Genomic DNA, 25,542 nt, shown 5'->3' on the forward strand with positions numbered 1-25,542 from the left:
ATAAACTATGCTGATACATCCCCACATAAGGCACTCAGAGTGAAACAAAGGGTTTTCAAATTGTAAATCCAATGCGTTTATTATTGATTCAATAAAGTTGTAGTTCAAATCAGGTTTGATATTCAATTCATATCAAAGCAATCCTTAGATTTTTAAATGAGGAACGAACAAATTAGAAACTCCAATGCATTTCGGGCGGAGCCCTTTCTCAAGGAGTTTTCAAGGTCCAATGTAACGCGTCGCGTCACAAAACAGGTTCGAGGGCATTCGAAGGAACGCTGCAGCGTCGCGTTACATTGGACCTTGAAAACTCCTTGAGAAAGGGCTCCGCCCGAAATGCATTGGAGTTTCTAATTTGTTCGTTCCTCATTTAAAAATCTAAGGATTGCTTTGATATGAATTGAATATCAAACCTGATTTGAACTACAACTTTATTGAATCAATAATAAACGCATTGGATTTACAATTTGAAAACCCTTTGTTTCACTCTGAGTGCCTTATGTGGGGATGTATCAGCATAGTTTATGCGTACACGACTGAGTCTCAAATACTTGCAATACTCACACTGCAGGCACACTACAATGTAAAGGTCAACACTCACGCTTGGATGAGGCTGGAGAGGTCATTGGAGGATGGGTTAGCACCTGCCGCAGCTCCACCTAAGGGATTCTGGTTTCCCGAGATCATGCCCGTCATCCTGCAAAGACCAACATTCACAATTTAAAAAACCACAAAAAAAAACACAAAAAAAACCTCCTTTTATTTCAACCACCAACTAAATATGAGTGAGACCTAACAAACAGACTTCTACAGCTACATTTGAGCACGGCACGCTTGTAGATTACATCAACAAGAGTATTAAACACAAGGAAGCTTGGATAAAGCTGTGCCTGCTGAGATGAAGAAACAGACCCGTCTTTCCAAACAACTCTTCGGTTTAGTGATGCTGTGAGTGGTTTTCATCTGGCCTGCTTGTGCTGGTATCCTGAACGATAATGTGTCAAATGAGGAGAAAGCGTGAAAGGCTGCGGTACTGAGGAGGAAAGACGCACTACAGGAGGTGAGAGGATGCGGCGGAGAGGGCAATGTTTTTGGAGGAAGACCAGGCAATAAATGTTGTTCCTAGTTTAATCTCAGACACCTAATGGAAGAAAATCCATTTGTACGATTGATTTCTCTGCAGAAACCAGGCTCTGGGTACTTTAGTCAACATAACAAGGACTTTTTTAAATGATTTTGATCCTTCTGGAAACACCCTGATCACTAGCACCTTGAACAATAATCAACTATTCTGTTTCCGTGTAGGCTAAGACAGTAAAAGGCATCACTGTGAGGTTTAACGCGGCCTCCTGTCAGCCCAATAAAGCAGACACTACAGCACTGCTCCTGCTTTTCTCTCCTATGGTGACAGACATCTATGTAAAGGCGGTAGGACACATTTCTACTACTTTTTCTTATAAGATAACATACTCATGCAGCGGCTAATTACAAATGACTAAGCAATATGTTTGGACACCATTCTGATGAGGTGAGGAATCTAGATCAGCACAGATGGTCAGGAGTTCAATTGTAAACTTTTGGGTGTAAACTCGATCTCTTGTAAGGAACCCTGAAATTGTTGCACAAAGCGACCACCATCTCCGAGGAAAAAGTAATACCACAACAGTCTATCCTGTGAGGGCGCCTTCAGTAGTTGTGTTGCTGTTAATTTCCTCATCACCTGTTTAGCAGTGGACTGGAAGAAACGGGTACGCTAATGTGCTGCTCCGCTAAATCCACAGGCTTTGCCACAAGGCCACTACACTTGGGAGTCTACGGTTGAAACAAGGGTGTTCGTCACCCAACAACATCTCTGCCACCGACTTCTTCTCTGTATCTCATTCATATACCCTTTGTTTTGAGCATCCATGTGTTCCTAACATCTTTTTATACTTTTGGCCTATATTCTGTTAGTGGGATGCAGAGACAGATGGTGCCTTGTGTGTTGGACTTCTTTGATACCTGGAGAGACGATGACCCTCTGTGTTTCCGTATGCAACATTATTTGGTCTGTTTCATTAACGTCAGAGACTTTTCAATGTAGACACACTCATGGCAGAGCTATTACAGAAAAACAACTGAATTTTCCAGATACAATCACCCGAGTTCAGAATCATGAAGATAATGTGAATCTACAGCAGTTGTAAAAGGCAAGACACAACTTACAGTTGCTGAACTTGAGGATTGTTCATTAAGTTGGAGGCCTGCAAAGAAAAGTAGGTTCAATGATCACTAATATCTGTCATTTTCCACACCACATTCATGGTAAATAGAAGTTACACCTTAGTGCAAAACACACAGTAAAGAGCACGCACGTAAGCACATATATTCCCGACTAAACACACACCAGGAACTGATAGTAAAAAGAAAAGTGTAGAAACAACAAAGCTTTACACACACAAATCCTTAAATGGAAGCTATCAAAACACACTGAGACAGCAAACAGCAGAAGGCATCCAGAGTAGAATAAATAACCACACCAGCACACTCTAAAGAACCTCCTCGAGTAATGACTGATGCAATCTGTATCCGCCACAGGACCATGCAGTACGGCCTTTTAAAAGAACCAACAAGTTCAATTTACAAATAAACATGCACACCAGAGAGACATTAGCCACTAGGAAACACATATAAAGTAATATTAACAAACCAAAAAGCAACAACAGCAGTAAACATTCTTCAGAACTAATAGAACTATCAGGACTACAAACGCTTCAAATACTCTGCAAAAAATAATCACAACAAATGAAGAACATAAAATAAGCCATAGAAATAGCTTGACACAATGGAACCGAGACGATGTGCAAGGCACTGCACTCAGAGAGCTGAAAAGTGTTACACCAGACATTCAGGGAAGAGCACAGTGCCACAAAGAACAGCAACATGTTACATGCAAGCAGTTACATAGAAGAGCATACTGTTATGAAATACACCCAGGGAACCAGCAGGCATGTATTAACCAATGCACCCAAAGAAAAGCAAACTGTTACGCAACACGCCCATGGAGTCAACAATGTCCCGAGGAACAGAAAACTCTCGCATGATGCACTCAGAGGGGGAGCAAACTTACAGAAGGAACCCACGAACAATGGACCAGAGGAACAGCAAACTCTTGCATGATGCACTCAGAGGGGAGCAAACTTACAGAAGGAACCCACGAACACTGGACCAGAGGAACAGCAAACTCTTGCACGATGCACTCAGAGGGGAGCAAACTTACAGAAGGAACCCACGAACAATGGACCAGAGGAACAGCAAACTCTCGCATGATGCACTCAGAGGGGGAGCAAACTTACAGAAGGAACCCACGAACAATGGACCAGAGGAACAGCAAACTCTCGCATGATGCACTCAGAGGGGAGCAAACTTACAGAAGGAACCCACGAACAATGGACGAGAGGAACAGCAAACTCTCGCATGATGCACTCCGAGGGGAGCAAACTTACAGAAGGAACCCACGAACAATGGACCAGAGGAACAGCAAACTCTTGCATGATGCACTCAGAGGGGGAGCAAACTTACAGAAGGAACCCACAAACAAAGGACCGGAGGAACGGCAAACTCTCGCTTGATGCACTCAGAAGGAGCAAACTTACAGAAGGAACCCACGAACAATGGACGAGAGGAACAGCAAACTCTTGCATGATGCACTCAGAGGGGAGCAAACTTACAGAAGGAACCCACGAACAATGGACGAGAGGAACAGCAAACTCTCGCATGATGCACTCAGAGGGGAGCAAACTTATAGAAGGAACCCACGAACAATGGACCAGAGGAACAGCAAACTCTCGCATGATGGACTCAGAGGGGAGCAAACTTATAGAAGGAACCCACGAACAATGGACGAGAGGAACAGCAAACTCTCGCATGATGCACTCAGAGGGGAGCAAACTTACAGAAGGAACCCACGAACAATGGACCAGAGGAACAGCAAACTCTTGCATGATGCACTCAGAGGGGAGCAAACTTACAGAAGGAACCCACGAACAATGGACCAGAGGAACAGCAAACTCTCGCATGATGCACTCAGAGGGGAGCAAACTTACAGAAGGAACCCACGAACAATGGACCAGAGGAACAGCAAACTCTCGCATGATGGACTCAGAGGGGAGCAAACTTACAGAAGGAACCCACGAACAATGGACGAGAGGAACAGCAAACTCTCGCATGATGCACTCAGAGGGGAGCAAACTTACAGAAGGAACCCACGAACAATGGAGCAGAGGAACAGCAAACTCTTGCATGATGCACTCAGAGGGGAGCAAACTTACAGAAGGAACCCACGAACAATGGACCAGAGGAACAGCAAACTCTCGCATGATGCACTCAGAGGGGAGCAAACTTACAGAAGGAACCCACGAACAATGGACCAGAGGAACAGCAAACTCTCGCATGATGCACTCCGAGGGGAGCAAACTTACAGAAGGAACCCACGAACAATGGACGAGAGGAACAGCAAACTCTCGCATGATGCACTCAGAGGGGAGCAAACTTATAGAAGGAACCCACGAACAATGGACCAGAGGAACAGCAAACTCTCGCATGATGCACTCCGAGGGGAGCAAACTTACAGAAGGAACCCACGAACAATGGACGAGAGGAACAGCAAACTCTCGCATGATGCACTCAGAGGGGAGCAAACTTATAGAAGGAACCCACGAACAATGGACCAGAGGAACAGCAAACTCTCGCATGATGGACTCAGAGGGGAGCAAACTTATAGAAGGAACCCACGAACAATGGCCCGAGGAACAGCAAACTCTAGCACGATGCACTCAGAGGGGGAGCAATCTTACAGATGGAACCCACGAACAATGGACCAGAGGAACAGCAAACTCTTGCATGATGCACTCCGAGGGGAGCAAACTTACAGAAGGAACTCACGAACAATGGACCAGAGGAACAGCAAACTCTCGCATGATGCACTCCGAGGGGAGCAAACTTATAGAAGGAACCCACGAACAATGGCCCGAGGAACGGCAAACTCTTGCATGATGTACTCAGAGGGGAGCAAACTTACAGAAGGAACCCGCGAACAAAGGACCGGAGGAACAGCAAACTCTAGCATGATGGACTCAGAGGGGAGCAATCTTACAGATGGAACCCACGAACAATGGACCAGAGGAACAGCAAACTCTTGCATGATGCACTCAGAGGGGGAGCAATCTTACAGATGGAACCCACGAACAATGGAGCAGAGGAACAGCAAACTCTCGCATGATGCACTCCGAGGGGAGCAAACTTACAGAAGGAACCCACGAACAACGGACCAGAGGAACAGCAAACTCTTGCATGATGCACTCAGAGGGGGAGCAATCTTACAGATGGAACCCACGAACAATGGAGCAGAGGAACAGCAAACTCTCGCTTGATGTACTCCGAGGGGAACAAACTTACAGAAGGAACCCACGAACAATGGAGCAGAGGAACAGCAAACTCTAGCATGATGCACTCCGAGGGGAGCAAACTTACAGCAGCAACCCACGAACAATGGACCAGAGGAACAGCAAACTCTAGCATGATGCACTCAGAGGGGAGCAAACTCACAGAAGGAACCCACGAACAATGGACCAGAGGAACAGCAAACTCTCGCATGATGCACTCAGAGGGGAGCAAACTCACAGAAAGAACCCACGAACAAAGGACCGGAGGAACGGCAAACTCTTGCATGATGCACTCCGAGGGGAGCAAACTTACACGAACATTGGACCAGAGGAACAGCAAACTCTAGCATGATGCACTCAGAGGGGAGCAAACTTACAGATGGAACCCCGAACAATGGACTTGAGGAACAGCAAACTCTAGCACGATGCACTCAGAGGGGAGCAAACTTACAGAAGGAACCCACGAACAATGGACCAGAGGAACAGCAAACTCTAGCACGATGCACTCAGAGGGGAGCAAACTTACAGAAGGAACCCACGAACAATGGACCAGAGGAACAGCAAACTCTAGCACGATGCACTCAGAGGGGAGCAAACTTACAGAAGGAACCCACGAACAATGGACCAGAGGAACAGCAAACTCTTGCATGATGCACTCAGAGGGGAGCAAACTTACAGAAGGAACCCACAAACATTGGACCGAGGAACAGCAAACTCTCGCATGATGCACTCAGAGGGGGAGCAAACTTACAGAAGGAACCCACGAACAATGGACTTGAGGAACAGAAAACTCCAGCATGATGCACTCAGAGGGGATAAATATGCTACTTACCAGTATGCATCTGTTCTTGGCATGTAGGGCTGCTGACATTCATATCTATAGCATAGATCGCCGCCTAGTGTTGGGTCCGGATGATTGCACATTGTTGTCCTGGAAGAGTCTTCGAAGTATCACGAGATAGGTGGCTCCTCCCCTGGACTACAGTGCGCATGGGCATCGACTCCATCCCCAGATTGTTTTTAGCCATTGTGGCAAAGATGGAGTGTAATAGTGTAAGCGATGGCCATGCTAAGAGTAAGTGTTAAAAAGTCTGCAGCTGCTACAGGTGCCGGGGAGGAGGGCGGGCTATATGAATGTCAGCAGCCCTACATGCCAAGAACAGATGCATATTGGTAAGTAGCATATTCAGTTCATGGCATGTGGGCTGCTGAATTCATATCTATAGCATAGAATACATAGCAGTCCCTCCATTAACGGCGGCCGCCTGTGCCAGCTGCAGAAGTCTGAAAAAGTGTTTTAAGAACAGCCTGCCCTACAGCTGCCTGCTGCTTGGAGTGCACATCTACACAGTAATGTTTAGTAAATGTGTGTGGTGTAGACCATGTGGCTGCTCTACAAATATCTTCCAAAGGGATATTACCAAGGAAAGCCATAGAGGCCCCCAACTTGCGGGTGGAGTGGGCTCTAGGGGGGACCGTTAAAGTGCGCTTAGCCTTGTGATAGCAAATCTGAATACACTAAACGATCCACCTGGCTATACCTGCTTTGGAAATGGGGTTGCCTTTGTGCTGGGCTGAGAAGGCAACAAAGAGTTGTTGTGTCTTCCTAAAGTCTTTGGTCCTATCGATGTAGTACATCAAGGCTCGTTTGACATCAAGAGTGTTGAGCATTCTTTCGGCTACCGTTTCTGGGTTTTGAAAGAATGCGGGCAGTTCAATGGTCTGATTGACATGGAACTGCGAAACCACTTTAGGAAGAAATTTAGGGTTAGTGCGCAGCACCACCCTGTTGGAGTGAATTTGAATGAATGGCTCTTGTACAGTGAGCGCCTGTAGCTCACTAACACGTCGCAGAGACGTAATGGCAATGAGAAAAGCCACTTTCCATGTTAAGAACTGAATCTCACATGAATGTAGAGACTCAAAAGGTGGGCCCATCAACCTGGTGAGGACCACATTGAGGTTCCATACAGGAGCTGGCGGGGTCCTGGGAGGAATGACCCGCTTCAGGCCTTCTAGGAAGGCTTTAATGGCAGGCACTCTGAAAACGGAGAGATGCTGCCTGTTCTGGAGATAAGCCGCTATGGCGGATAAGTGTATCCTGATGGAAGCGTATGCTAGATTGCATCTGTAAAGATGTAACAAATAGCAGATGATGTTGGGAGTGGATGCATCTAGCGGGTTGATGTTGTGTTTAGCACAGTAAATGACAAACCGCTTCCATTTTGCTGCATAGCAAGCTCTGGTAGTGGGCTTCTTTGCCTCCCGTATGATATCCATGCATTCAGGAGGCAAGTTAAGGTAGCCAAACTCGAAGACTTCAGGAGCCAGATCGCTGGGTTGAGCTGTTGCGGATCTGGATGCTGAATGTCGCCATGGCTCTGCGTCAAAAGCGTGAGGTGTAGCCTTTGATGCGGTACCACGGAGAGTTCTAGAAACGTGGTGTACCATGGCTGGCGTGCCCACGTTGGAGCAACCAGGATGAGTGTCATCGAGTGTTGCATTAGCTTTCTTGCCACCAGCGGTATGAGAGGTGCTGGGGGAAAAGCGTACGCAAATCTGCCTGACCAGTTCATCCATATCGCACTGCCTTGCGACTGTGGGTGAGGGAACCTGGCGGCAAAGCTTTGGCATTTTGCGTTTTCCCTTGTGGCGAACAGGTCTATCTGTGGATGACCCCACTGCTGGAAGTACGGGCGGAGTACTGATGGATGTATCTCCCACTCGTGCATTTGGTGGCTGTACCTGCTGAGCAGGTTCGCCATCTGATTGTCCTTGCCCGGGAGGTGTTCCGCCATGAGGAAGATGTTCCTCTGAATGGCCCACTTCCACATGCTCTGAGCCAGATGAGACAACTGTGGAGAGTGTGTACCTCCCTGCTTCTGGATGTAGTACATGGCCGTCATGTTGTCCGTCCGGATCAACACGACCTTGTTGCATAGATGTACTTTGAAGGACTTGAGCGCCATGAAGATCGCCATCAACTCCAGGTAGTTGATGTGCATCTTTTGTTGCTGCGTTGACCACAGTCCCTGCACCGTGTACTGGAGCACATGAGCTCCCCATCCCTGGAGAGATGCGTCCGTTGTTAGGATAATCTGTGGCACAGGCTCTTGGAACGGTCGGCCCTTGCAAAGGTTGTGTGGATTCCACCAATGCAGAGAGTTGTATGCCCGACCGGTCACCAACACTAGGTCTTTCAACTGCCCCTGAGCCTGATTCCACTGATGCGCCAAGCATTCCTGGAGCGGACGCATATGTAACCTCGCGTGCGGGACTATGAAGATGCAGGAGGCCATCATGCCTATCAACTGCATGAACACTCTCGCAGGAAGCGAGTGTTGCGGTCTGAACTGTTGGATTAGCGACTGGATGTTGTTGATCCGCGCCGAAGTTGGCTGAGCCGTGGCTGCCAGAGTATTGATTGTAGCACCTAGATATTGACGCACATGGGCTGGCTGAAGGTGCGACTTTGGATAGTTTAGGGAGAAGCCCAGACCGTGAAGAAGGTGAATGGTGTGGGACATGTCGGCGGCGCACTGCTGGGTCGACTTTGCCTGAACCAGCCAGTCGTCCAGATAAGGGTAGACATGTATGTTTTGTCTCCTGAGGTGCGCCGCCACTGTCGCTAGACATTTGGTGAACACTCTGGGGGCCGTGGTCACTCCGAAAGGAAGGACCTTGAATTGATAATGCCGATTTTGAATGGTGAATCTGAGGTATTTTTTGTGTGATGGATGGAGTGGAATGTGGAAGTAAGCATCCTTGAGGTCCAAGGTTGCGAGGAAGTCCCCCTGAGTGAGTAACGGAAGAACTTGCTGCAGCGTTAGCATGTGGAAGTGTTCTGAGAGAATGTATTGGTTTAGGGGCCGGAGGTCGAGAATAGGCCTGAGGGACCCGTCCTTCTTCGGGATTAAGAAGTACAGGGAGTACACTCCTGTGCCTTCTTCCTCCACCGGCACGAGCTCTATAGCGCCCTTTTGCAGCATGACAAGAACCTCCTGCTGCAATAAGTGAAAATGCTCTGTGGACATAGGACGGTGTTTTGGTGGTATGTTGGGTGGAGTGGATGTGAGCTCCAAACAATAACCGAACTGGATACGTTTCCTGACCCACCTGTCTGTGGTGATGGATTTCCAGACTGGCAGGAACTGCTGGAGTCTCCCCCCGACAGGTGTGGAATGGTCGGGGGGCAGTGACAGGGCGTCACTGTTTGTTGGAGGCGGAGGAACGGGAGTTGTTGTTGCCCCTGCCTCTGCCCCTGCCGTTGTTGCCTCGATAACATCCTCTATTTTGTTTGGGGTAAGAGGATTGCGCCCCACCTTTATTGAATTGTGTTTGCTGGGACATTTGGCCTCTGGAAACACCCCTATTGCCTGAGCGACGAAAAGTGCTCCCCCGAAACTGTTGGGATTGGAGAGCTCCCATGGACTTCGCAGTCTCGGTATCCTTTTTTATTTTTTCCAAGGTGGTATCCACCTCAGGACCAAATAATCTGTCAGGGTTAACTGGCTGGTTGAGGATGGTAGTTTGGATCTCAGGCTTAAATCCGGAGATTCTGAGCCATACCGGACGTCTTAACATCACACTGGTGTTAATCGCCCTGGCTGCAGTGTCCGCAACGTCTAGTGCACACTTAATTGAAGCGTTGGAGATGAGCTTCCCTTCCTGGATAAGCATCTCCGCAGCCTCCTTATATTGGTCTGGGAGATGTTGCAACAGGGTCTCTAGTATGTTGTAGTGTGCCCTGTCGTACCGAGCCAAGAGTGCCTGCGTATTAGAGATACGCCAGATATTGGCCGCCTGAGCTGCTACTCTCTTTCCCGATGCTTCCAGCACTTTGGACTCTTTGTCCGGGGGAGGAGCTTCACCAGTGGTCTGTGAATTCGCCCTTTTGCGGGCATTAGAAACAACCAGGGAGTCCAATGGCAACTGGCCCTTGATGTAGGTGGGATCGCCAGGTGCCGGTCGGTATTTTTTCTCAATTCTAGGGTTGACCACCCTTCCCCGTGTGGGCTCTTTGAAGATGTCCGCAGCATGTTTGAGGACCCCTTTTAGCATTGGGAGGGTTTTCACAGTCTTTTCAGCTGTTGAAAAAGTGTCAAAGAGGAAGTCCACCTCCACAGGGTCAGCATGCAGTTCAACGTCGTGGTTCTTTGCCGCCCTCTCAATCAAGGCATTGAATGCCGCAGAATCCTCAGTGGGAGAGGTCTTGACATTGTATATCTGAGGATCAAGGGCGGGTTGCTGATCCCCCTGGTCTCCTGTGTCCACCCATGCGTCCTGTTGTTCATCAGGATATGTGTGGGCCGGGAAGCTGTATTCCTCGTCCTGATCCCCAGCATCCTCGGCATCCGAATAAGTTGGCGAGGGCGTGGCAACTCTCTGAGTCCGAGGAGCCAGTGGTTCGACCAAGACCGGTGAATCCGAAGCAGGCTTTTTGCGCTTTAGAGGAATGGTGTATGACTCCAAAGGCGTCGTCGCAGTAATTTTCCGTTTGTAAAGCGTAAGCTTCCCTGTGTCGGCATCGATGAAACGCTCCGACTGTTCCTCCATCAATGGTGGTCGATGCTTCAAGCCCCCAGCCGGGAGAGTAGGCTTCGACCCTGCAGCACTCTGCAAGTTCGCTTTGGGCGCCGCCCGTGGTGCGAAGGCCTTCGGTGCCACCTTCGGCGGCAACGTGAAGAGGATTGGCGTCGATGACTTGGAGGTGGGGACCGACTGCTTCGGTGCGGATGGTGCTTTGGGGTCTTCCGCTGAAGCCTTGTCCCTGATACGCTTCAGGGAGTCCGAGACCTGCTTCGTGAAGGAAGCGGACGGCTTCGTCGACACGACAGACGATCTTGGTCCACCACCGTGTGAAGACTCGAGCGTCGATGACTTGGGCTGTTCGGGCTGAGGCTTGATCGTGTCGGCGTCCTGGGTAACTGCTTTTGGAGCACCAGTCTTTGGCTCGATGCCCTTGCTGGTCTTCGGTTCGACGCCTTTTGTGGCCCTCGGCTCTACGCCTTTGCCTGGCTCCGGCTCGACGCCTGTTCTGGACTTCGCCTCGACGCCCTTGCTCGACTGTGGCTCGACGCCCTTCTTGGACTTCTGCTCGACGCCCTTGGTCTGCTTTGGCTGGACGGATTTCACCGGGTCGACAGGCTTCTTCGGCCTGGGTTGTTCCGACACCTCGGAAGACGAGGGTGTCGACGGTGGAGCAGAAGGTTTCGGTTTCGAAGGCGCTTGAACCACTTTTGGTAGTGTGGACACCGAAGGTTTCACTTTCGGTTTTGTTTTTGGTAATGGCGGCTCCGTCTAAGTGTCCGTAGCCGGGCCGGGAGGCGGGGCCGTGGATTTTGGTAGAAGGTCTTGGGTAAGGCCGATAGGCGATCCCTCGACCTGAGCCTTCGTAAGTGTTCGAACAGGGCATAGCGCTTCCTCTGAGCTATCTTCCATGGCCCCATGGGCCTCATCGTCGTCTCCTACCTCGTCGACGACTTCTTGTACGGGTAGGCCTTCGACATCCACATGATAGTCGTAGTCGATTTCTTCCGCTGGAGGTGAAATCTGCAGCTGAACATCGTGTTCGTCTGCTTCTCCGCTGTCGAAGATGTCCACTGGTGCCGGGGCGACTGCCGGGCCTCCATGCGCGCCACGCGCTGAAGCCGAATCGTCTTCTTCGAACGAAACCGTGAACAAGCCATACAGTTGGCTTTATCGTGGTCCGACGACAGGCACTTGTTGCACACCGGGTGGACGTCGATGTGTGGGTACTTCGATCCGCACACGGGACACTTCTTGAACGGGCTCCGTTCCATGTCGCGTCGTCGAGGGTCTTGCTGCGCCGACTGGGCCTCGAGCACCAAAGAGTCACGCGACTCCCTGGATGTCAAACTCGGGAGGCGAGTCTGAACAGAACCGGGCACCGAACGCAAACAATACCGTCGATACGAGAAAAAGGCCTTTTGGCCTCGAGAAAGTGTATTGTCGATTCCGAACTGGAGAGAACGAAAGTACATCCGAACCCAATGGCGGAAAATAACAATCTGGGGATGGAGTTGATGCCCATGCGCACTGTAGTCCAGGGGAGGAGCCACCTATCTCGTGATACTTCGAAGACTCTTCCAGGACAACAATGTGCAATCATCCGGACCCAACACTAGGCGGCGATCTATGCTATAGATATGAATTCAGCAGCCCACATGCTTCGAACGCAAACTTACAGAAGGAACCCACGAACAATGGACCAGAGGAACAGCAAACTCTAGCATGATGCACTCAGAGGGGAGCAAACTTACAGAAGGAACCCTCGAACAATGGACCAGAGGAACGGCAAACTCTAGCATGATGCACTCCGAGGGGAGCAAACTTACAGAAGGAACCCACGAACAATGGACTTGAGGAACAGCAAACTCTAGCACGATGCACTCAGAGGGGAGCAAACTTACAGAAGCAACCCACGAACAATGGACTTGAGGAACAGCAAACTCTAGCATGGCGCACTATGAGGGGAGCAAACTTTCAGAAGGAACCCACGAACAATGGACTCAAGGAACAGCAAACTCTAGCACGATGCACTCAGTGGGAGGAAACTTACAGAAGGATCCCAATAGACAGCTGCAAGAGCTGGCTCAACTTTTATACAGTGCCCTCAAGGAAACACCGGACAGCAAGATTTACCCTAACATAACAAACCTTCTAAAAAATTATATGGTTGCAAAAGAAGCAGCAGCAATAGAAGCAGGGATAATTCTTGGGAGCTCAAGTCAGAGAAGGCATTCCACAAAAATTTCCTAGATGTATATTGTGTCATAGACCTGAGTTTTATATCTCGGACAATGGAACGTATGTCACACCATCAGCACCATCATTGTAAGGGTGGAACACGTTTAACAACAGAGCAAGTAAGTGTAAAAGGGGGGTGGGGTGACAAACACACTCACCATACTCATAAAACCGGGGTTATTCAGCCAGCTGGCCAGGTCGAAGCTTGGTGGGGCAGCACCCTATGACAACAAAAGTCGCAAAACTCCATGAGACTGATAGAAAGTGCATGTGAAATAACTAGGGTAGAGGCAATGGTTAGTCACTGAAAATTAGTGTAGCTAGAAGAGTAAGGACAGAAAACAGAGAACAAAAGCTTGAAAAGAGAATGCAAAAGTCTCAAGTTCATGAGAGAGGACAGATACTTCAATGCATAGAGCTCAGAGGCAGGATGTGTGCATCAGAGAGACATAAAAGAGCAGAAAGAGAAAAGGGGAGAGAATGTAAGCACACACATAACGGAGGAAGTAGATAGTAATGTGACCAGAAGAAAGCTCACCGACAAAGGAAGTAAAGCCAGGGTAAATGGCCTAGATCTGCAAAGATGGAGTTTTGGGCAAAACCCAAGACAGAAAAAGAGGTCTGAATCAGACACAGCAAAGTGGTGGCACAGATACAGGCAGAAGGAAGAGCCCTAGAGCAGGTATAAGAGACAGGAATAGGGCTCAGACACTGGGCAGAGAAACGGAGACAAGGGGTCGCTTGCAGAGGGGGGCAGAGAGCAGAGCGGCCTGTAAAAGTTACAGGACCCTGCAGCAGTGCATAATTTGAGCCAGTTGTTTCTGGTGCTCGACAACCGCACTTAAATGTCAACACCGGTGCTTATGACAGTCTGCAACATGGTAACGCTGTCTGTCTAATTTAGAGATAAGCACAAAACAGTTGTTTATTAATTCAGTGTACATTAAAAATGACGACTACCTGCTTCCCAAGCCTTTCTAATAGGTTTAGGAGCGTGGAATAGTCTGATTGTCCCACTTGTCGGAGTGTGATGGTTAGTCGTCGTGCTGGTACTGTCACTGGCAGTGAATGCAGGGGCCTTGGGTGGAGCAAGCCGCAGAGGCCTCCACAACTAGGGCCCGGGTACTTCTTTAGTTACAAATTAAGCACTGCCCTGCAGGAAAGCTCAGAAGCAGATCACAGTAAATATGGAGTGGAATTTATGGGGATGCAGACGGATCCAGGACAGAGGAATGGTAGGAATTTACAAAGGCAAAGACCACTTACGGGGCTTGGCAGCTCTTTCATCTTCATCTCCGCTATCTTCAAGTTGGACTTATAGGTGTCATTGTCGGGATCCAACTCCAGGGCTCGTGTATAATAAGTCACCGCCTCTGTGTATTTATTCAAACTAGACAGAGCCAACCTGAATGAAAACAAATACAGGCAAAGGCTTAGAGGCCGCTACAGTCTAACAGATGCAGAAGAGCAACCAAAACTAGATAAATACAACCATGTGATAGTGACCAGGGTGAGTAAATATGAGGGTCTGACTGGCTATGAGCAGGGAAACACACAGGGAAACTCAGGACATGCACCAGTGACCAGACTGAGCAACCATGAGGGTCTGACTGGCTATGAGCAGCAACAGGGCACGGAAACACACCGGGAAACTCAGGACATTCACCAGTGACCAGACTGAGCAACCATGAGGGTCTGACTGGCTATGTGCAGCAACAGGGCACAGAACCCTACAGGGAAACTCAGGACATGCACCAGTGATCAGACTGAGCAACCATGAGGGTTTGACTGGCTATGAGCAGCAACAGGGCACGGAAACACACCGGGAAACTCAGGACATGCACCAGTGACCAGACTGAGCAACCATGAGGGTCTGACTGGCTATGAGCAGCAACAGGGCACGGAAACACACATGGAAACTCAGGACATGCACCAGTGACCAGACTGAGCAACCATGAGGGTCAGGGAGGTTACACACACATATTATACGCAGAAGCAGTCTGTGTAGGACATACAACTATGCAAGGCCACACAGCTGTCAGGGTGAAAAAGGTTAATAGACCCCACCAGAAGGATTAAGGGGAGGAGCGGCATGAATCAGGGAGGGGACTGCCCACCAGTAGGACAACTAAATCTAGGGCCCACCAAAATGATGTCTTGGAAGTTTAAGTTTGGGTTGCATGCAGTTGTTGGGTAGTAGTAATTGTTTTAAGTGTGTTCTGCCAACATCCAGCTCTAGCTGGTCAGCTGTGCGTTAGAATGCACTCTCATTACTGCTGTGTTCACTGTTTCAGAAGCTGAAGAGGGCTGCGCTGGTGCGTATGAGAACCATGCACATGAGGATTCGCAGGTACACGATACATCGATTTATCCTGACCGTCAGGGCACCATGTAAGTTTATTAAGATAAGGGAAGGCTGAAAAGGTGACCTAGTGATGTACACTTGGAGTTGTTGTGAACAGGATTGAGTGTTTCAAGGGTGGCTTTGGGTGTGATGACAGAGGCTTTTAGCCTGTAACAGTTCCTTGTCTCTAAATATTAGTTTTTGCTGAGGTGCTGTGGCTTCCTCCTGACAGGGAGAGGAAATTAAAGTGCAACGTTCTGTATGCATTCCAAGAAAAAGAATAGCCGACACTGAGTTTCTTGCATATTACGTTGGCTGCCCTGACTCTATATTTGTAACATGTAGTGTGTGTTTCCGCCATTGTAAGTGCCAGACTTTCATTTTAACCCGTCTTTTCACAACTTATTGAGATTTAAGGTGTAAAACACGCTCCAGATTGTATTGCTGCCCCTGGCTCTCCCCGCATGAAGCTTTAAAGCGCTTAGAAGAGATTAGTGCCAGTGCAAATGATTGTGAACGCTCTCCTCTGTGTGATGCTTTGGAAGAGAGAGACAGCTCTGAAATGAAGACAGCGCAAGGCAGACTGCATGAGAGGGCGCAAGGCAGACTGCATGAGAGGGCGCAAGGCAGACTGCATGAGAGGGCGCAAGGCAGACTGCATGAGAGGGCCCAAGGCAGACTGCATGAGAGGGCGCAAGGCAGACTGCATGAGAGGGCGCAAGGCAGACTGCATGAGAGGGCCCGAGGCAGACTGCATGAGAGGGCCCGAGGCAGACTGCATGAGAGGGCGCGAGGCAGACTGCATGAGAGGGCCCGAGGCAGACTGCATGAGAGGGCCCGAGGCAGACTGCATGAGAGGGCGCAAGGCAGACTGCATGAGAGGGCGCAAGGCAGACTGCATGAGAGGGCGCAAGGCAGACTGCATGAGAGGGCGCAAGGCAGACTGCATGAGAGGGCCCGAGGCAGACTGCATGAGAGGGGGCGAGGCAGACTGCATGAGAGGGGGCGAGGCAGACTGCATGAGAGGGCGCGAGGCAGACTGCATGAGAGGGCGCGAGGCAGACTGCATGAGAGGGCCCGAGGCAGACTGCATGAGAGGGGGCGAGGCAGACTGCATGAGAGGGGGCGAGGCAGACTGCATGAGAGGGGGCGAGGCAGACTGCATGAGAGGGGGCGAGGCAGACTGCATGAGAGGGGGCGAGGCAGACTGCATGAGAGGGGGCGAGGCAGACTGCATGAGAGGGGGCGAGGCAGACTGCATGAGAGGGGGCGAGGCAGACTGCATGAGAGGGGGCGAGGCAGACTGCATGAGAGGGCGCAAGGCAGACTGCATGAGAGGGCGCAAGGCAGACTGCATGAGAGGGCCCAAGGCAGACTGCATGAGAGGGCCCAAGGCAGACTGCATGAGAGGGCCCAAGGCAGACTGCATGAGAGGGCCCAAGGCAGACTGCATGAGAGGGCGCAAGGCAGACTGCATGAGAGGGCGCAAGGCAGACTGCATGAGAGGGCGCAAGGCAGACTGCATGAGAGGGCGCAAGGCAGACTGCATGAGAGGGCGCAAGGCAGACTGCATGAGAGGGCGCAAGGCAGACTGCATGAGAGGGCGCAAGGCAGACTGCATGAGAGGGCCCAAGGCAGACTGCATGAGAGGGCCCAAGGCAGACTGCATGAGAGGGCGCAAGGCAGACTGCATGAGAGGGCCCAAGGCAGACTGCATGAGAGGGCCCAAGGCAGACTGCATGAGAGGGCCCAAGGCAGACTGCATGAGAGGGCCCAAGGCAGACTGCATGAGAGGGCCCAAGGCAGACTGCATGAGAGGGCCCAAGGCAGACTGCATGAGAGGGCGCAAGGCAGACTGCATGAGAGGGCGCAAGGCAGACTGCATGAGAGGGCGCAAGGCAGACTGCATGAGAGGGCCCAAGGCAGACTGCATGAGAGGTGAGAGGTCGCAAGGCAGACTGCATGAGAGGGCGCAAGGCAGACTGCATGAGAGGGCGCAAGGCAGACTGCATGAGAGGGCCCAAGGCAGACTGCATGAGAGGGCCCAAGGCAGACTGCATGAGAGGGCCCAAGGCAGACTGCATGAGAGGTGAGAGGGCGCAAGGCAGACTGCATGAGAGGGCGCAAGGCAGACTGCATGAGAGGGCGCAAGGCAGACTGCATGAGAGGGCGCAAGGCAGACTGCATGAGAGGGCGCAAGGCAGACTTCATGAGAGGGCGCAAGGCAGACTGCATGAGAGGGCGCAAGGCAGACTGCATGAGAGGGCGCAAGGCAGACTGCATGAGAGGGCGCAAGGCAGACTGCATGAGAGGGCGCAAGGCAGACTGCATGAGAGGTGAGAGGGCGCAAGGCAGACTGCATGAGAGGGCGCAAGGCAGACTGCATGAGAGGGCGCAGGTTATACATTCAGTGTTACAAGTATGTCCACAGACTCAGTGGATGGTCACTGTAGAATATTCAGAATCTATGGATTGTGGGGCAAGAATGCATACATGTATCTAGATTGATAAGGCTATGCACCAATGCCCGGTGTTAGAAAGGTGCCCACGCACATGGGGGCATCTATCCCAATTGTAGGTGTGGGTGCGCAGTGTTGATTGTGTGTGCGCCATGGAGACCTGTGCTTGGTCTTTACGTGCAATGTACATGTATGTATGCATGTGTATTTGGGCACGAACATCACACCGCAGACTTACCCCATCCTTCCGTAGGCTTTGCTGTACCCAGGGTCGATTGCAATGGCTCGCTCACAGTCCCGCACTGCCCCCACATAGTTGCCCAGCTTGCTGTAGGCCGCGGCCCTGTTGAAAGAGATTCAAGGCTTTGAAAAGCAGTCCAGATAGGTGGAGGGAAACACCGGGTTTGTTCTGTGTTGCAATTATGGGAGAATGCTGGAAGTGCACAGCTGGGCATGGGGTCTGAGTAGGAACAGCAGACTGTCCTGGAAGAGTGGGATAAAGAATCAAAGTTGCAGGAAGTGGTGAGAGCTGGGTTTGTGGCAAGAGGGCTGCAGTGAACAATTAAAGACAGGACCCTAGGCAGTAGCTGACCGAGTGAGAGTGAATGACCTCAGTTTCACGCGTCATGGGCTTACATGCTAAGGAAGGAGTGTGGGATGGAAAGATCAGCCCTGCGGGGTGGTTTAGGAACACACAAACCAGCTTCAGAACGCTAATGCTTGACTGAGTCATTACAGACGGTCACTCGCTCCTAAACATTCTGCTTCCACAGAGCCCAGCAGCAACCAGAGTCCCACAATGGCCTCTCAGTGGCCATCGTCTCAGCAACGTACAGGGTAAAAATACAAGTTTCATAAGAGACATAGCAAACAACACGTTTTCAGCAGAAATAGGTCCTTCAGTGACCAGGGTTGCGGCAATAACCAGCATAAACAGGTCTAACCTGTAAGCTGTGAAATGACTGGGCCTCCAAGTACCATCCTTCTCAGACGCAATCAACATCAAGGGACAAAATAAATCAGCTGACAGCAATACAAGGAACACGAGCACAGCAGACAATGAACTCCGTCTCTGGCGACGGAATACACATCATCAAGATACACACCGCCAATCGACCCTCATAACCCAGCTAGAGAGACTTCTTATAAAGGGACAATCTGAAGGGACACCTGGGCCTAATGGCCTCCACAGGCTCTGTTTAAACAGGACACCTCATTCAGGGCAGAGCGGTTTGCTACACTGTTTGAATATTGCCAGACCACGTCACTGATTCCACATTCATGGCGAGAATCCAATCTCCAAAGGTGGCTCAAGATCAAAACCAAAAAACTGCAGGTTCATAGCCCTCCTTGACATCGATGCCAAATATCACGCCAGGTCGCTACTGGAAGACCTCAAGGCATGGGCAGAACAAAAGCAGCTACTACCGTTTAATCAAGCAGGGTTTGTGGCTAAATCTGGGACGTTTACCAACTTAAATGCAATATTAGTATTGATGGACAAAGCAGCAGTCTCAAAGTCTTTAATCCACTGCTGTTTGTAGACTCGAAAGCAGCGTTTGAACGAGTTCCAAGGAACCTATTGTGGGCCAAGATGCAGAAATGGGCTGTGCCGCGGCCTCTGTGGGATGCCAGTATTCAGCTCCACACCGATACATGGATCAACCTTAAATTGGGGGAAGGAGCGCGTATCTCCAGGAAAATAATGACACCACGAGGAGTAAAACAGGGCTGCGTGCTGCCCCCTTGCTTTTTTAACTTATTTATCACAGTCAATGGAAGCCATCAACAGACACCCACTAAAATCGGTAGTACCCGGAACAGTAACCTGCTATAGGCAGATGACTTGGCGCTATTTAGTAACACAGGGGTTGGTCTTCAACGACTACCCCACCAACTATGCATCTATACCACGGCTAACAACTTGGAGGTGAATTTAGCCAAAACCAAAATCATAACCTATGGGCCAAGAAAGTATCAAGGAGGAGGCAGGACTTACGGTGGAACAAGCATCTCATGACCCAAAGTACGATAATTAAAACAGACCACAATACCTCGAGGGTTCTTAAAGGCACCTCGCAAACAGCAGCATTTTATTTGGTTGCACCCTTTAAATGTGCTTGGATGCACTAGTAAGGCCTTTAACGTGGAGGACAGGCACGCAATGAAAGCAGAATACTATTAAACGCATCTTTATTCTGACCCTCTGTGTTCTCCCAACATTGTAATGTACATGCAGTACTTATAACGGGGGCACATTTCAAAGCTGCCATGGCTATTAATGTCAGTCCTCCTGGTCTTTTCTATACATTTCTCAGGACGCCTGGTATAGTTCGCTTTTTTCTTATGCGTAGCAGGTATTGAGAACACTCCTGACATGGATATGCCAGTGTTTCTTGCTCCTCCTATAATTGACATGATCAATACATCGTATTATTTGTGCATAAATCAGGAAGGATTCCGATACTCTGTGCGAAAACATTCACAAACCATTTATTATGTTCAATCTACCAAAACACGTTAATACAGGGAAGGCTACAGTGAAAGAAATGCAGAAGATCAGGCTAGCTCAAGCTTTGAGAACACAGCAGTTTTACTCCCCATCTAAATGTTCCACTCCCTTGTAAATTGATACAGACCACTAAGCCACTAGAAAGGAATGTGTGCCGGTTACGTAAGCTCATCACAACAAGACGGAGGTCATTGCTGTGGGGAGGAAGGAGGAGAAATGCGACACGGCCGCAGCAGGGGGCAGAGTGGGGAGAGCGGCGATGAGGGAGGGACGTGAATAGTGTGAAGCAGCAGGGGCCTTTGAAGTGAAGCTAAGCTTCACTTCAAAGGTGTGGGAGGAGTGCAGCTGAGGCAGAGCGCACGCTGGGGGAAGCTTATGGGGCGGAGCGGGAAGAGCTGCTGGGGAACAGATGGCTGGCGATTTGATGCTGTGCACGCACATTTTAACTCATTGCGCTTGCGCATTGAGCTAAAAGCGCACATGCACTTCATCAAATCGCCAGACTGGTTAAACTCTGTGTAAGCCCCTATAGTCTCGCTCCGCTCAATGCGCATGCGCATTGACAGGCGAGACCTAAAAAGGGGGACTGAACAGGGGTGGAAAGGGAATGGGGGATAGGGGGATAGGTGGATGAGGGGAGAGGACACTGAAAAGAAGGGCGAGGGGAGAGGAAAGAGAGGACAGAGTGAAAGGAAGGACGAGCGGAGGGGACTGACCGTGAAAGGAATGACTAAGGGGGATGAGCAGAGAGGAAAGACAGTGAAAGGCAGGACGGGGGGAGAGGAACGAGTGATAGGAAGGACAAGGGGAGAGGAAAGAGTGAAAGGCAGGACGAAGGAAGAGGAAAGAGTGATAGGAAGCAGTGGCGGCTGGTGACATTTGAAAGTGGTAGGGCCTAAAAGTTTGGGATGAGTGCCCTGTGGTGAGCGAGCGAGGCCAACTGTAACAAGGAGGGCACGTGGGGGGTTCCCCCCGGGAAATTTTGAAAAAACAGTGTGTGTGTGTGTATACAAAGCAATCTTCAAACCTCCACACCGACAGTGTGGCGAAAGAAGGAAACGGACCCCACGACTTCAGGCAAGATGTTAAATTTTATTCAGGACCTTTCACTTTCAGACGACGCGTTTCGAGTACCATGTACTCTTGTTCACACACCGGTTCGTAAGTCAGCCTATTATTTTTAAATGCTCAGTTTCCCTGACCCATCCTATGGGCCACACCTCCTAACGTGCGTCACATGACAGTGAACATAGACATAGAAAAGGTGCAAATTTTGTAAATGGGAAAGACAGACGACTTTTCATATTATAATTAACTGGTCAAAAACTCAGCCTGAAAAATATATATATATATATATATGTGCAGCCTGTAACGACAACACAACACACAATCAACATTATATTATTCTAAGTTTGTGTTCACGCCTTTACTAGAAGAATTCACCCATGACTGTAGCAGTGCCAGCACAATATTCTGTTCTGCGCTATGGTATGCACAATACAGTCCTGCACCCACGCACTTCCAATCTACCTTACATTATTTCACTTTATCACAATAATTGGTTTTCATGTAAAAACCAAACAATCCCACCGAACATTTGATTTCAGGTGATAACAATGTGGGGTAAAGTGATAGTGTAGTATGGAGTGAAATAGTACGCAAAAATATATTTGAAGTTGTACACTTCAACTCCACTGGCTTATAGCTTACTTGTAGTGCGTAACTTGCAGTATAAATAAAACGTTTCTCGTTTCAGGAGCAAGACCACTGCTAAATATTTTCCTGACAGGCCTGGCTTCAGCCTGGATTTCTGACGGGCCGGCATCACTCAGAAGGAGCTGCCAGCCCTCAAGTTCACAGCACATTGCTAAGGGGAGGGACGGGGAGCCCTGCTCTCTCCCATAGGCCCTGTATGTAAACATACAGGCTCTGTGTACTCCAGCTCGCTGCTGCTGCGTGAGGGGATTATTCAGGGGAATGTTAGAGCACAGCACTACAGTGACTTCAGGGTTTTTAGAACCCCGAAGTGGGTAGAACACATCCCTGATCCTCACAGCCCGCCAATGACATGCAGATTGCAGAATATGATTTAAGACCCAGTCACGGACATGTCACTTACCAGTGTGGAGTGTAACACTGCAGCCTTTGCTGGGTGCTGCAAAGACGAGCCGCCTCCTCTCCCAAGTTGCGACCTCACTGCTGGCAACGCTGCATGTCCCCTGCTGCCTCAGCTCAGTGAGTGCCATCCTTAGTTAGTAATTCTCCTCAACTCTCCTCTGGCCCGTCCCACCAGCCCGGTTCTCCTATTCTGGTCCGAGCTCCACTCTTCTTTCAAACTCTCCCGCTCGCAGCCCGCCTCTCTCCTTCCCACTGCCTCGGGCACTGTGCAGAGGTCGGCGGGCTCTTTCGCAATCCACAGCCCACCCCCTCACCTCCCACTGTCCAATCCAGAAGTCTGGGACTAGCGCAAAGGCAAGGGGGTGCTCCGGTTGTTGCCACCCACTGCCCTGCCCCTTGCCACTGATTTCAGTGGTGCTCTGCTGAAGTCGCCTGGGGCGCAGCTTAGGCGCCCCATTCGAAACCAGTCATTCTGCGCTTTCTCTGGCCACTCCCTTCAGGATGACCTCACTCCTCTCGCATGTACTTCGAGGGCGAGCAATAGTCCTCGCCCCTGCCAGCACCTGCGGAGGAGGCGTCTCTGAGCGGCTGTGACCTCATCCCGACTCTCTTCCTAGGAAAAAAAACCCCACAAGAAAACAGAATAATGTTGATTTGTGTTCGGAATCGAGACTCGAGTCCGACAAGGGGGAGTGAGCAGTGAGCACTTCATTAGAGGCTGCTCCCTCGTCCCGAGACTAGTGGGGCAACGCCCCTTTCGCCCCTATGCACCAGCCGCCACTGATAGGAAGGATGAGGGGGGATGAGCAGAGAGGACAGACAGTGAAAGGAAAGATGAGGGGAGAGGAAAGAGAGTGATAAGAAGGATGATGGGAGAGGACACTAGCTGAAACTTAGCTGACTAGAGAGGAAATTAAGTAAGATGGGTCTGAAAGGAAGGGATGAGAAAGGAACCACGCTAAGCAGAGGAGAGGACAGAGTGCAGACAAGGAGGGCTGATAAGAGCGTGAGAAGGCAAACAACTGGCTGGAAGACTACATTAAAGAAAAAACAAAGGTTGAGACTGGATTATGGAGCAGGACGGGGCAGTTCAGAGAACAATGGGTGAGAAAGGGACAAATGGTGAAACCAAAAATGAATGATAGAGGCTTCGATAAGAAAGAGCTGAGGGTAATTGCCTCTTGTTCTACCCAGTGCTTTAAATGGGCAGGTACTGTCCGGTACGGAGTACCTGCACTTCTTTCATCTGAAACAGAGTACCTGCACTTCACGTCACTGCTGCAATATATGAGTACCAGCACTTCTCAGGAGCAAACAGGTACTCTGAATATTTCCACTTAAAGGCTGGTTATACCTAAAGAAGTGCCAACTCGCTGTTGTTTCATGTGCAGTGCCAAGAGACATTACAGGCATATAAACATCTAAACAATTATATTGACACCGAAAAATGAGAGGAGAGCACAGAAAATGGAGGAGAAAGGACAGATGTGCAGACGGACGAGGGCATGAGACAGAAGGCAATGCGAGGGCTGAAAGGACAGTTTGAGACGGGCTGGATTAGTTGTGACAGAGGGTGAAGTGTGGCTCAGGAGATGGGAAAGAGGGAGAGTCCGAACTAAAAGATGCAAGAGGATGAGATGCAGGTCAAAGAGATTGGTTAAAGGTGGACTGAAAAGGAGGGGAGAGGCTCATAGGAAGGAAGCAGCAGTACCTGTTACAGAAGTACACTGCGTTGATGGGATTCACTTCCAACGCTTTTGTGTAGCACGAAACAGCAGCTTCAAAATTTTCAGTTTTCATATGTTCATTTCCTAAAGAGAAAATAAGAAAATATCTGAAATTACACCATTAAGAGTGAAAAAAGATGAATGACAATGCATGGTTAAAAGAAAAGGCACCAAGTGGGGAGATGCTGCTCACATTTGTTGAATGAGCTCACAGGAACCACTGTGAGGCAAGGCAGAAGAAAAGCTTGGCAATGACGAGTGGGTGAGGCACGGACCACCATGCCGTGTGTGGTACACAACCACGCACAGAGGGGTTCCTCGGCAACACTCGAACAAAGGGGCCAAAGCTGAACTGGAAGGGAAGCTCACTGTCACTTTAACAGGGGCAACCACCAACAAAAGCCAAATAGGGCTGAGGCAGGGGTGGACTCCCCGTTGACACTGGAACAGAGCAGGACTCTGCAGACTTCTAACCAGAGAGCGCCCAGAGCCACCATTTACAGGCGGCAAGGCACTCTCCCATCTTCAGAGGGACAGGCACCAAATGAGGAACAGAGGTAGGAAGCTAAAAGGCAGCGGTGAAATCCGTTAACCCTTAACTCACAGGTTCAGCAACAGAGCAAGAGTCCACTCCATGTGACATGGTTTGGGGACAACAACCAGCATGTCCCTGCAAACGTCTCGGAAACGGTCTCAAAAACAGGAGTCTACTGCAGAAATCTCACATATAACCACAGAGCATTGTTTGATCTGATGCACATTAAGATCTACCAGCTGTAAGTCTCTTATCTCATACCAGTGCAGCAACGCACTGCGCAACACTCCAGAGAATTGTGTGCATTTGTCTCCTACCTTCTGATTTTAATCGCTCGGCTTCAACTGCATCGTCTTCTGAAGGTGAAGCGGGCTCTGAAGAGACTTGGACAAAAGGTGCTTCCTGAAAGAAGAGATTTGCATGAAAACAAAGAACAATGTTCAAAAGATAGTTATATCAATGTTTTGGGTTTCTGTGGTGCAGGAATGTTGGATCTATCGGTGAGGTGTTGGTAAAATGACTGGTCTTCTTTGCCTTGGACAGTGCCTGAGCATACCAAACTATGAGGAGCACTCCTTACGTATACATTGAATATACTGGACTCACGGGCACTCGATCCATGAGGAGCACTCCTTACGTATGTATAGAATACAC

At 49.8% G+C, this 25,542-nt stretch overlaps 1 protein-coding gene across 1 annotated transcript in view; it reads right to left on the reverse strand.

Annotated features, from left to right (window-relative positions):
* SGTA (small glutamine rich tetratricopeptide repeat co-chaperone alpha) overlaps positions 1-25,542 on the reverse strand; it is a 119,749-nt gene that overhangs the window by 16,079 nt on the left and 78,128 nt on the right. The window contains exons 4-10 of the mRNA XM_078670724.1: positions 25,206-25,290; positions 24,338-24,437; positions 18,235-18,339; positions 14,460-14,598; positions 13,352-13,414; positions 2,206-2,243; positions 602-697 (exon numbers count right to left, since the gene is read on the reverse strand). Of these exons, the coding sequence (XP_078526850.1) occupies positions 602-697; positions 2,206-2,243; positions 13,352-13,414; positions 14,460-14,598; positions 18,235-18,339; positions 24,338-24,437; positions 25,206-25,290 (626 nt within the window). The remainder of the gene's footprint in view (positions 1-601; positions 698-2,205; positions 2,244-13,351; positions 13,415-14,459; positions 14,599-18,234; positions 18,340-24,337; positions 24,438-25,205; positions 25,291-25,542) is intronic.

The sequence above is a fragment of the Lissotriton helveticus genome, chromosome 12, assembly GCF_964261635.1.
Source record: "Lissotriton helveticus chromosome 12, aLisHel1.1, whole genome shotgun sequence".
Taxonomy (NCBI): Eukaryota; Metazoa; Chordata; class Amphibia; order Caudata; family Salamandridae; genus Lissotriton; species Lissotriton helveticus.